This window comes from Drosophila willistoni, assembly GCF_018902025.1.
Source record: "Drosophila willistoni isolate 14030-0811.24 chromosome XR unlocalized genomic scaffold, UCI_dwil_1.1 Seg144, whole genome shotgun sequence".
Classification (NCBI taxonomy): domain Eukaryota; kingdom Metazoa; phylum Arthropoda; class Insecta; order Diptera; family Drosophilidae; genus Drosophila; species Drosophila willistoni.
Genome location: NW_025814057.1, coordinates 7239344 through 7253339, shown reverse-complemented (window position 1 = coordinate 7253339; position 13996 = coordinate 7239344). Strand labels below are relative to the sequence as shown.

General features: G+C 38.3%; 1 protein-coding gene across 1 annotated transcript; it reads left to right on the top strand.

The window, feature by feature from the left end:
* The first annotated feature begins 205 nt into the window (after window positions 1-205).
* Window positions 206-3835, top strand: LOC6639372. Its single transcript, XM_047012107.1, has 8 exons — window positions 206-757; window positions 858-1099; window positions 1427-1583; window positions 1692-2711; window positions 2770-3034; window positions 3313-3475; window positions 3544-3646; window positions 3707-3835. Exons 1-8 carry the CDS (start codon window positions 206-208, stop codon window positions 3833-3835), a joined length of 2631 nt encoding a protein of 876 aa, XP_046868063.1.
* Window positions 3836-13996: the final 10161 nt, after the last annotated feature.

Here is a 13996-nt window from a genome sequence, read left to right as displayed (position 1 = left end):
AATACCAATGAGCGATTTATGGGTTCAATTCAACAAAAATATTTGACAGCCACCAAATGTCAAAGACATTGAGAAGATATGAATAATTGAATGCATTCCTATCCTTTTCAACTCACTTCAAACAACAAGAAAACAAAAAAAAAAACAAAAATATTTATATATAAATATGCCAAGTTGCTTGGATTTCGCCATTCAAACATTGACAATGCAGACAGCGGTTTTATACATTGGACTAAGCCAGCTACTGTGGCATGGAAGTGCCGCCATGGCAATTGGAGAGGAACCTCATCTCACTGCTCTCATGCAAAGCAGTTTGATTCGACAATTTGCCGAGCAGCACAAACACATACCAAGGTTAACTTACTTCACCTGCCACCGCAATCCTATCAACATAAATGAGGCGGCAACGACCAGCAGCCACAATGAAGGGATTCAGGTGGAGCAGCAGCAGCAGCAGCAGCATCTACAGGATTTCTATCGGGCAAAGAATGTGGAACTGATTAAACTGCTGCTATATCAAGGTAAACCCTTTATCAGGATTGTGCAAATGGATGTGCTACGGCAAGCAGCGACTGGTACCAAACGCAACTACATGAACAAAAACAAGAACAACAATGTCAAGGGTAGGCCAAAGGCTCGTGGTTCTACTTTCAGTTATGTCGACTGGCTGGATGATGTCCTCAAACTGGAAGCCCTAAAACAGTTTGTGGTCGTGGATTTGGCTTGTGGACCTTTAAGTCGTCGCTTTCTCGAGCTGGTAAGTGATGCAAAGACACGGGGATTTGTTAAAGCAAAAAAGGGAGTGGAACTTTTCTATGAATATTAAGTACTCAACTCAGTCAACATTTTGCGCAAAGGCTTCCGCCAAGATGTACTTTAATGACAAATTTCACTGGCTATTGATGGAGGATTATGCGCTGCATATGAAAGCGAATTTTCAACAAATTGAGACATCAGAGCTCCTGCTGCAGCAGACTGATGACCTTATCTCCATTGAGAGCTTTATGGAGGGACTTAATTTCTATATCAACACTGAATTAACTTTGGCCAAAAGCATGCCAGCCAACATGGGAGTTGGTTATACACTCTATGATGTTTGGTAAGAGAAAAGTTGAAATTCTTTTGCTCAAGTCTTTTACATAAACTGAAAAACTAAACTAATTTTAAGCCAAGTAAACTATTATTAAAAAATTCCAATACAAAAAACTATGCCTATACTTACAACAAATTTATCGAACTCTCGATAGCTTAAGTCACTTTGAAAAGGTCACAATCAATTAAACGGAGTCTCAATCCTTACTCGAATTGACACCAGAGAGACAAATGTATACATATACGCACCATAACCCGTTTACGAAAGCATGATAAACATGATGAACTTTTATTATCTACTCCTTACTTCTTCTGGTGACGGAAATGCTTTTAGGAATCCCGGCCTGAACTATGGCGGTCATGTCAATCTAACGGAAATTGGCAGCTTTACGCCAACACATGGACTGTTGCTACAGAGTTGGTTTCGTACCACATCGACGGTGTTGCGTCGCCAGAATATGCAGCATGCCAGAGTCCGTTGCATGGTTGTGGTAAGAGTCCTTAACGGTCAATGCTGGAGCCCTTTTTTGTATTTTGCTTTTTTTTTTGTTTTTTGCTACCCCACCACTGGTTACGTCTGCTTTGCATCCTTTTGGCAGGTGACCAACAAGAACATGACGGGCACTTTGATGTACTACCTAACGCACCCGGTATCGGGTCACATCGATACGATGAATCGTTTCAATTTCAATCTGCTGATGGCCGTCCGTGACATGTTCAACTGGACATTTGTCCTATCCCGCACATCCTCATGGGGCTATGTGAAGAATGGCCGTTACGATGGCATGATTGGGGCACTCATACGCAACGAGACGGATATTGGTGGAGCACCAATTTTCTATTGGCTAGAAAGGCATAAGTGGATCGATGTTGCTGGCCGTAGTTGGTCGAGTCGACCATGTTTCATCTTTCGACATCCACGTAATACGCAAAAGGATCGTATTGTATTTTTGCAACCATTTACCAACGATGTTTGGATACTGATTGTCATTTGCGGTGTATTCACAGTATTCATTTTGTGGTTATTGACGACAATTGAATGGAAATTAGTGCCCCACGATGGTGCTGCATTAATTAAACCAAAGGGCGGAGCACCACAAATGCATCATCATCGCCATCATCGTCATCATCATCATCCGCAGCAGCAGCAGCAGCAGCAGCAACAACAACAGCAGCAGCAATCTCAACCTGTTAGTGCTGCGGCAAAGCCAGAAGACGACAATTTATCGAGAATTTCTGTAGAGATTTTACCAATCACTGGAACATTTTTTCAACGTTGCCTCATACGCTTAAAGAACTATGTCAATCTACGTCGCTCACAGCATGGCGGCAATGGCAAGTCCCCTGAACGTGTGGGCCTATTCTTAGAGTCGGTGCTATTTTTTGTTGGCATAATTTGTCAACAGGGTTTAGGTTTCTCCACCAGTTTCATTTCGGGCCGTTGCATTGTTATCACTAGTTTGCTTTTCTCCTTTTCCATCTATCAATTCTATTCGGCCAGTATTGTTGGCACGTTGCTTATGGAGAAACCGAAAACAATTAAGACTCTAAGTGATTTGGTTCATAGCTCTTTACAAGTGGGCGTAGAAGATATACTCTATAATCGAGATTACTTTTTGGTAAGAAGTTTTTCAGGTTTAGAAGTATTTGGTTTAAATATTTGTTTCTTATTCTTAGCACACCAAAGATCCGGTTTCCATGGAGTTATATGCCAAGAAAATAACTAGTTTACCTCCTAGTAAAGATAATGAAGGAGCTAGTGGATCTGTTGGTGGTGGAGCTGCTGATGAAGAATCGGAATCAACACAAACTGGAGCAAGTGAAACTGCTAAATCTTATCGTGATATTGTTCACAGTCACGAGACTGGGGCTCATGCCAAGGACAATGCGGCTACTAATTGGTTAGATCCTGATACTGGACTACAAAGAGTTAAGCATGAACGTGAGTGAAAATTATAGAATGTCCTTTACCTCTTCTACGGATCTAGAAAAATAGATGAAGGCATTTTGTCAGAATGAGAATTAATCGAAATTGCACGACCTCGCAGAAAACTTAGTTTTAGAGATGAAAAAAGTAAAAAATTATTCAAAATATGGAAATTTCAGTGGGTATCCAGACTCTCCGGACTTTTCGCCAAGATTTTTTGGGACAAAAGCTATCGAATTGAAAGAAATCACATAAAAAATCATGAGTATTTATAATTTTTAATTTAATTCCAGGTTTCGCTTTTCATGTAGATGTAGCTGCTGCTTATCGTATCATTGCGGAGACCTTTGATGAGCGTGAAATTTGTGATTTAACCGAAGTCAGCATGTTTCCACCTCAAAAGACAGTGAATATTATGCAAAAGAATTCACCCATGCGCAAGGCAATTGCTTATGGGTAAGTAATAGACTATATAACACATACATTACATTGAGATTAATTTCTGTATCATTTGACATTTAAAGTCTGCGACGCGTTACAGAGACGGGTATATTGAAATATCATTTCAATATCTGGCATTCTCGTAAACCGCCATGTGTAAAAAAGATTGAGACCTCCGATTTACATGTAAAGCTATGCAAATTTATGGGTAATTGCTTTTAATCTATTTTTTTATCTTTTATTTAGGTGGACATGGATACAGTGAGCTCTGCTTTATTGATATTGATATTTAGCTATGTCATGACTCTATTAATATTGGCCATTGAAATACTCTATTCAAAATGGCAGTATCGCATAGTTATTAAACTTAATTAATTTTTGTAAGAGACTTTTTCACTTTTCAACTTTACAATTTCCAGTTCATTTGATATGCACAAAGGGACACCACCCAAACAAGTTGTCTTGTAAAAGTTTAATTTAATTAAAAGTAAATGGCACTTCTCTCAACCTATTCCTCTTGCTGTTTGTTATCTAATCCACTTGATTCGAATTGTTTTTAATTTATATTTAATTTGTCACTTAATTAGCTGTTGATTAGAATTCAAGGCATCATCTAAGCAGCTTCCAGCAGGCGACTGGCAGCAGGTTGGCACCGATGATAGATTTATCTTCGTTTTGGCTCACACACACACTGTGTGTGTGTGAGAGAGAGAGATAGAGATGATGTACCTTACCTATCTTCTATTTTTGGTATTTTCTATTTGCCCGCTCTTCTTCCGCCGCCGCCGTTGCTGCCGACTATCTTTGCCCATCCCATCGCAACGAGCCAAAGTGCCTTGGGCCGGTGGCACGAACAGAGTGAGTCAATTTCTATACCACAAACGAAGTACAAAATATCCATTAAGATAACAAGTTTTTCAGTAGTTTGTAACACAGTTGCCATTTCTTTTTCCTCTCAAACACTTCTTCATCTCCTCATCTCTCACTCACTCATCGACTATCCTTTGCTTTTGCCTCGTTTTTCTGCCTTTTAACCAAAAGGCTTTCTTGCCTTGGTCCTTGTCCTGGTCTTGTACTAGCATTGGCTGCCTGTTGGTTCGTTGGTTGGCTGACTGGCTGGTTGGTTGGTTGCCTGGTTGCCTTGGTTCCTGGCGCAGTGCCAAAGTGACGCTCTTAGGCATTTTTAAATTTGAAAAGACGTTTTTTTCGCCACTTTCCGTGCCCTCTCTTCCTTTCCGCTCAGTCTCATTCATATCCCTGTTGTTGTTGTTGCCGTTGTTCCTGTTGCTGTATTGTAGTGGTGGAAAGTGCCTCGCGAGTCCTTGTTGAAACATTAAGCAAGACAACCGCAACAAGCCTAGAAATCAATTACAAGTCGCCACTAGCCTCAAGTTGCTAAAGCATTACGTGGGCGGTGGGGCAAAATCTGAAAACTTGTTCACTGGCATTGGCCAAAGCTGCAAACATTTTATTTAATGTCCTTGCTCATTAGTGACACAAGAATATATATATAAGTACATAGATGTTCCGCATCACCGTAAACAATGTGAGAAAAGTGCAATAAAGACAAGAAAAATGTAACAGGAAAAACTCGGCAAGAAAAGAAAAAAAAAAACACAGGAAACATGGCATACTCAGTGAACATTTTACGCAAGTGAAAGCCAATGAATTGAGTATCATTAGGTCAAGCTCCTATCAAGTACAGGAGGATACATATATGTACATATGTGTATATATAGTAGGTCATTTCATTTCTATAATATTAAAAATTAATTTATATTTATAAATATTTGTCAAATTTTGTAAACTTTCAATGACCGATCTAACTCACAGTCGATGAGCAGTATTTATCCTCGAATTTCAATTTATTTTACATGATTTTTATAAGTCAAAATTCTTTCCTTTTCAATTGCAATTTACAGCTTAAGCATTTCAATTTGAAAACTATTTCAAGGCAAGAATTTCGTAAGACAAACAGAAAGAGAGATTCTCTGTTTTAGCCAGGTTATCCAAATGCCAGAGAACTAAAATATTTATTTAATTCTGTTTAGGCTTTGCCCCATGCTCTTCTTCCTTTACTTTTCTCATTCTTTTTTTCTCTCTACATTTTTGGCCTTGTATCTTTACTTCTGTTTTTTTCCTTTATTTGTGTTAAATCTTACATATTTTTGTTTTCTAAAATTTGTTTTTTTTTGTTACTTTTAATTTCCCATTTCGTGGTCAACGCGTAGAGCTTTGAATGGCTGAGGCGAACTCGGGGAAGTAGCGGTGGAGGTGTCTTCCCTTAGTCATATTTCCTTATTATCTCATCCCCCGCCGTCACCCGGAAAATGGAATTATTAATGGCCACTGTCCATTTTGTTGTTAAGTGGCGCAAATTACATTTTTTGTTTATTTTCCTATTTCTCTTGTTGCTTTTTGACTTGACTTTTTGGTTACTTGGCCTTGGGCCTTGTACAAGGAGGGGATGGTGTTTGTGTCCTTTTTTTTATTCTTTATTGTTTTCTTTTTTGCCAAACCACAAATATATATATAGGTATGGCTTAATTGTGCCCAGCGCACTCAAGTGTAGAACTTTAATGGGCTTTCACCTTTTTCTGTTCTGTTCATGGCAAACAGGGAGCAAAATGTTGAGAGTTTTCATCGGCAACAACAGTAAACAACATTGCGTATGAGTAATATTTTAGTTAAGCGGATTGCTTACCTTTTTCTTTCTGTTCAACTTTTTTGATAATTCAATTAAATACGCTTTAACCCCATAAGTAGGCTTAAACTAAAAAAAAAGGAAAATGAAGGTAAAACTCAAACGTAATAAATTTTACTTAGTTTTTATTTTTTATTTTTGCGGCGAGAGTTGTTATACCATACACCCATAGGGTGAAATGGTATATTAAAGTCGCCAAAATGTATGTAACAGGCAGAAGGAAGCATCTCCGACCCCACAAAGTATATATATTCTTGATCAGGATCAAAAACCGAGTCGATCTAGCCATGTCCGTCTGTCCGTCCGTCCGTCCGTCCGTCCGTCCGTCCGTATGAACACCTAGATCTCGGAGACTATAAGAGCTAGAGCCACCAAATTTGGTATGCAGTCTCGTGTAGTATGTACGCTTATCGAGTTTGTTTCAAATTTTTGCCACGCCCCCTTCCGCCCCCGGAATTTACATAAAACTGTTTTTCTTAAAAAGTATGGCAGATAGAGACATCAAATTTGGGTTATATACTTGTTTAGTTAGCGCGCAGAAAATAATTGTTCCAACTTTTTGCCACGCCCCCTTCCGCCCCCGGAATTTACATAACTCTGATTTTCTTAAAAACTATGAAAGCTACCGACATTAAATTTGGTATGTAAGCTAGCCTAATAGACGCGCATATATTGACTATTTAAAAATTTTGCCACGCCCATTTCCGCCCCCGAAAATTAAACAAAACACATTTTCTCGAAAACTAACAAAGCTAAAGTCACCAAATTTAGTATGTATATTGGCTTAGTATGCGCGCAGAATATATATATTTTAACATGTTGCCACGCCCACTTATGCCTCCATAATTTAGAAAAAACCGATTGGCTCTTGCAATTTTTTGACCATCGCGATCAAATTTAGCAGACTAATAAATCTTATCTATTTCTATCAAACTACCAAATTTGTTTGAAATCGGACTAGAAACATGCAAAATATACGTATGAACGTACTTTGCTACGCGATCCATAAGGGCAGAATTGGCCGTTGGCTAGCGGCGGCGCTAGAGTGCTCGTGTGTTTGTAGAGTGAGCGTGATAGCATATGGTATGGGGGCATGTTAAAACAATTTAATAGACATACATTTGTTTTTCGAAATTTTAAATATTTGTTTCACCTGGTGTATGGTATACCCAAGTCGGCGAGACGACTTACTTACTTAATTTTTTTAGAATGTTGTGGTCCTTAAGTGACTTTGTCTTTGAGTGGAATAAGAAGAAAACACTTGGTAAGTTAAAAGCTTAATTTTGCTTAAGCTTTGTAAACTTTTTTGTTAGCCCTCGCAAGAAAAAGCGAAAAGTTAAGAACAAAATATTTACTATCTTGCTTAAGAGCTCTCTAATGACTGTCCAAAGAAGCCTCAATAAAAATTAACAACTCAAACGACAATTTCCTACTAACAAAACCAAACAACAACAAAAACACAAAGAAGAAGTTTTCATAAAAACGACCAGGCCACTTGGCCACTTCGCTTTCCCGCCCTCCCTAGTCCGTTTTCTTTTTCGTTTCGTTTCGGTTTTTTGTATTTTTTTTTTTTTTTGCTGCGCTCGCGCGTGCAGTGAATATTGGCCAAAAGTGTCAACGACAGTTGCCAACTGTGGCCAGTGACCAGTGAAAAATCCAAAAGCCATAGCCAAAGCCAACTTCAAGTCCCTTGGACAAAACCACAACAAAAGCGTTGCACAAAAGCTGCTGCTGTTGCTGCTATTGCTGGAAAATGTCAACGGCATTTGCATGCAAATGATGCAGCTTGCAACTTGCCATGCCACCAAGAGCACGTGAAGAGAAGGGCATAGTGAGGAATGAGGGGTGAGTTGACGCAGATGAACTTGTTTTGTGCTAATGAGATCAGCATGCAAATCGCCAACTAAGGACAGGAAATTGCAATGAAGAGTAAGCATAATAGCCTTGCCCACTTACACAGGAGCAGCAGCAGCAGCAGCAGCCAGCAACGCCAGCAACTTCCTTTCTCAGTTTCCTCTTCCTTGGGCCAAAAGGAGTGCTGCAGGAGAGCGAGAAAGCGACAGAGTCAGAAAGTGTCAGAGAGAGAGGAGAGTGAGTGAGAGTGTGTAGTATATTCATCACACAATCAACAGGAATATTATGACAAGACGCATTAATCAACCCAGCAAAGGCTTTATATATACATGCAAGAGCTACAGCTTTGCCACTCAATTCCAGATGTTCAGATGTTGATGCTGATGATTTTCAATTCAACTCACTGAACTTCCCGCTCGTTCAACCAGTCACCCACACCACTTCATCTACAAATCTCACACCTCCTCTCGCTCTTCCATCGGGCGGTCGGGCACCCCCCTCCAACCAAGAATTTCTGAATTTTTTCCATTTGAGCGATTCCGACACGACGACAACAGAAAAGAGCATTTTCATGTGTAAATGGAAAATTATATGGGTCAAATGGAAAGCCAATAGGGAGAAGAAGAGCCAAACTAAGCTTGACATTTGCAAATGAAAGAGATGAGAGAAAAAAGCAAAAAAAAAAAAAAGCAAAACTGACTTAAAGTCAAAAGTGAAAAGCAAAGTTTTAATTTAAAAGCTAGAAATCGTTTCTCTTACACCTTTTGTTTTAGGATCAAGCTATGCCTGTTGATCGTGTATAATTTTTATTCTGATCAAACAAGCTATTCAATATTTAAAAATTTTTCTGATAAAGTCTTCTAATTTTAAAAGTTTCTGTTTAGCTATCCTCAAAGGTTACAGCTCCTTGAGAAATTTCAATATTTTATAGCGGCTTCTAGCTAATTTGAACTCTAAGCACATTTTTATCGATCAGGTTAAAGAATTAAATACTTTATTTATTTTAGTCGAAGTTCCGAGTTTCTCATTTAGTTCTTTTAGAGTATTTGCATGAAATATTAAATAAAAAACTTCGGAAAGGTTTATGATCCTTAATGTTAATGAATTTTATAATCTAATCTAATCTGATTGCAGGTAAATTCATTTTTACAGGTGAACCTATACTGAAAGGATGGGAAATCAAACGAAGGTGGCTAAACAAAATATATTTGTTTTTCCAATTTGCAGTTTAAACCAATTGAATTGAAAGTTATGATTTTAGTTTTAATTTGTAGCTAAATGTATGACGAAATCCTCTTGAAAGATAACGATCTAGCAACTGGTTGAAAGTCTTTCTTTCCTTCACTTGAATTTTCTAAATCTAATTTCAATTCCAACTTCTGTTATGGCTTTATTTCAATTGAAAAAGAAAGTGAGTGAAACAAATAAAAAACGAAAGAAAAAAAAAGGAGAATGGAAATGAATGTTAACCAAACATTTATATTTCATGCCACACCACATGCCAAGCGGTTTCTTTAAAGTTATGCCATTTTTGTTTGCCTTTTTTTTTTTGTTATTTGTTGTGTCGTGGCTGTTGGTCTAGAGGATTGGTTAGTCGGTTCGGTTGGGCGGTCCGTCGCTCGGCCCGTTGGTGGGTCGGTCCAGGGGTCCGTTGTCAACGAGCGCGGCAAATGGTTCAGGTGTCAAAATTGTTTGGTTGAAAGTTTTGTGGCTGCTTTTACGGGGATTTAAGAGGGAGTAAGAAATATTCTTCTACTGTTTTCCTTTTTTGGTTTTTTCGTTTAGCCCAGTGTGCCGCCAGTGTTTTTTGCTCTGTTCAAGTGCAGACGGATGGAAAGTTTTTTTTTTCTGCCTCGACTCCTTCTCTGTCTCCGTCACCGTCTTATACACACACACACACACACAGGAGTGGAAAAATATGCTGAAAATTTTTAACGCGCTGGGTAAAAGTTGGCAAAGAACCTCTCTCTGTCTCTCTCTCTCTCTCTCTCTCTTGCCCGCTGACGACAGCTTGCCTTTTCGAAAAATGCCAAGCTGGAAAACTATTACATAACACGCGTTATACAAAGGAAGGCAGAGGACAGATGAATGAGAGGGGTGGGTGGGACGTGGCGGGGGCTGTTCGGGGATGATTGCAAGGTGAGCGCAAATGCATAAAGAGCGCATTTTATTATTTCACTCGAAACTTGTTTACGAAGCGTTTTATTCAACACACCGCCAGCCCCCTCTTAAGCCAAGCTCTTTAGCCCCTCCCCACCTTCCACCATTCCTGTGTGTCTACGTTTTGCCCTTTCGTCGCGCATTCATTATGATGTAATATGTTTTAAAACATTATTTATATATTTTTTCTCTTGTTTTTTCTTCCCTTTTTTTTTTTTTTGTTGTATTATAAATCAACAAAATGCACTCAGAGCGTTTGCTTTCTCTTAGTTGACGTGGCAACTTTTACCTCACACTTTCCTCCTTCCCCCCACCATTCCTCCAGAAGCTGTTGCAGTAGTAAAACGCGTGAAAAGGCTAAAGAAGAAAAGTGCCATAAAGATTGGACTTTTGTGATTTATTTAATGCTATTATAGCTTGAAAGTGAAAGAAGCAAAAGAAAGGGAAGCAAAATGAAAAGTTACTTATATAGTCAAGGGATAATGAAAGTATTCCTTCTTGTTCTTGTTATTATTCGTTTTCATTGGTTAATATTTTTATTGCACGGTTGCTAATTAGTGAACAAAAAAAAAAAGAAAACGAAAAAGGAAAGGAAATTTGAAAGTTTCTTTTTTTGCTTTCTTCTCTGCTTAACAAATGTCACACAGCTGTCAGTCAGTTGCATTTCTTGTTTGTTTCAAGGATAACCGAGTAGCATCCTGGCTAAGTTTTCGTTTGTTCCCTTCCCCTTCCCCACCAGCCATTTTATGCTCATTCTTTTGTTTTCGTTTTTTTTTTTTTTTTGTTTGAGCGACAAGCCCAGAAAATGTCAGCGAAATTTGTCTTTGCATAATGATGAAAAATGCCACAAGACAGTTGCAAGTTGTGAAGGAATTTTTCTTATTTCCTATCCAACTTTTCGTTTTTTCTTTTTCACTTTTTCGTTTTTTGTTTTGTGGTTCATGTCATTCTTTTTATTAATATGCAGAAAAGGCAAAAGCAGCAACGGAAAATGTGAAGGAGTTGTAAAAGCGAAAGTAAGTGCTGAGCACTAAAAAAGTGAAAATTTGTCTAGTTTGCAATGGGCGTTCATTAGAAAAGTTTGTCACGCCATCTGAAAGGGAGAATTAAGTGCACTTACTCGACCAAAAGTGGCATCTTTTCTTATTTTCAATTGTGAAAAGGAGACTAAAAGAAGAGACTAACTAGTTCAATGAAACAATTAAATTAAACTTTCAGTTAAAGGGACGATCGTGACAAAATTGCAATAACCTTGAACGTTTTTAAAGTTATTTTTAACCTACTTACAGCGAAAACATAGAACGATCTACAAAGCGAAGGAAGATGTTCAGCCCACATACATGGTTTCAATTTGTTATTCCATCAATTTTATCATAGAATTATAGCTGCTAGTCTTACCAAAAGTTAAATTTGCTCTCTCAAAGAAACATATAAATTCGATGAAATAAAGAAAAGAAATTTATTTCATATTAAAGACAAGTAAATTCTACTACTAATCTATGTATTTGAAATATATTCATTGCATTTTGTATGGCAAATGCTGGGAGTCGTGTAAAGTGACAGCCACACATACATTTTGTAGCACAAAAAGAAAGATTTTTCGTTCGTTGTCTTAGGCAAATTTGTTTTCTTTAAGCAAGTGAAATTTAAATGAACTTTTCGTATGACTGTGACCTACTTACCTAATATGCATATATACTTTAGAGAGTTAAATGTACTCGCTCGCTGCTAGACATACTTTATCCAATTTCCCTTACCCCCCGTAAGCCCCGCTCACCAGCACACACATACACACATATATGCGATGGTCTCGTTTTACCCACCGTTTGGCTTCAATCAACAAAGCTCAGACACATATGTTACGCTGAATTGTTATGGAAAACCATAAATAAAAGCGCACAGACACATGTTCTACAAGCTCATCAATTTTGCACGCAAAAGTAGTAGAAATAGAAGAAGACAAAGCTCAGGGAAAAGTGTGTCTGTGTGTGTGCAGGAAAATGTGTTGGCGGGGGAATTGAAAGAGAAGGAGGGGTGGACAAGGCATTGCAGCAAAAGCAGCAGCAGCAGCAGCAAAAAGGCAGTCAAATGTCAGACGTTTGAATGTTTGTTAATCTCAACTTGGCGGCGAGTGTTGACAATAATTCATGGCACGTACCTGCAATAAACTCAGGAGCTGCGTTTTATGGCCCAAAGAGAGAATGGGAACGGATGCGAAATGTTGAGACAAGTTAAATAGAGACAGAGAAAGAGAGAGAGAGAGACCGACCATGAGAATCTCTTTTTAAAACAATACTAAAACTTCTTCTCTGTAAACAAATTAAGTCCCTTCATTTCAAACCCACCCCCTCCCTGCCGCCCACTTGTGAGGTCGTGCTGTGCGTGACCAGCTACAATTCTAATTTCGTGTAGATTAAGTTATAAACAAATACCAGAAATGCGTTGTAAAGCAACGCGGGTAGAAGCGGAGGGCTACTAATGAAGTGTTGTTTGACTTTCGGCACCCACCAAAAAAAAACCACAAAAAAAACACAAACGAAACAAAAATGTCAACAAGTTTATTGTGTGAAGCTGTTTATGGCCTCGACACGCAAACCAAATTAAGTCACAAAAAGCAAAGAGAATGAAATTGTGGGTGAAATGGACACAGACATCTGGCCAAAAAAGGAAAAAAAAAAAACAAAACCAAACGTTGTATGCCCCCCCAACTGCACCCACCCACCGCCTATCTGAGTCCCTCACTCCCTCATCATATCATTTGCATAATTTGTCACCCAAAAACCAACAAACAAAATAAAAAGAGAACAAACAAATGTATAAACATGGCGTATACGTAATCTTCAATACACAAACACATACAAAGTGCAAGCATTTGTCGCCTAATACTTTTTCATGCAAATCGACAAGGCGGAGGGCGGGTGAGGGAGGCAGAGCCCCGCCCCTGCGCTTCTCCAATAAACATAACAACAATTGTTGGTTTGGGTATACAAAAAAAAAAACAGAAATCCCCTACTAATACCAAATCCTTAGCCCTTTTTTATGCCCTTCCCTTTCCACATCTTTCAAATCAAACAACAATAAAAAAAAAAAAAAATCCCCTAAGCGATACAAATCAAGAACATTGGGATACCCTGTAACTGCTTAGCCTTTATTTCCATGACAAGCATACCATCAATCGACTTGACTGCTGATCAAGAAGATATAACTTAAAGGTTACCCAGCAAAGGCTTCTTTTAGCTGTATATACTCCAGTTCCCTTTATGATTGCAGACGGTATAGAAACCAGCAGGGAATCAAGAAATACATACACCCTTAACGCACACTCACACACACACTCACACACATATATAACACACACAAAGTAGGGGAAAGCCCCCTTTTTTATGGTTATCCCAAAATGTTTGCCTTCCCGCTAAAACGGATGAATAAAAGCAGAAAAGGAAAAGCTCAATGAAACTCAATGAATGCTCAATATAAGTGGAAAATTAAAGTTATACAATAGACTTAAAAACATGCCAAGGAAAAAACTATTATATTGAAAATGAGTTTCAAAACATTTTCCAAAACAAACACCCAGAGACTAATTCTAAGCTAAAGGCTATGAGGAAGTAATCCTCCCAGGATGCAACAACACAAGTCTCAAGGAAAATTAACTTTGTTAACTGAACTATAAAACAAGAATGAAATCTAATTAAGCACCGTTTTGAAATATACTTTCATATTAGCAAATCCTTAGCCAAAATATCTTAATGTTTTATTAATTGAAATATTTATTTCTTTGACAAAAAGTTTGTCGTTATGTCTTAACATTGATATAA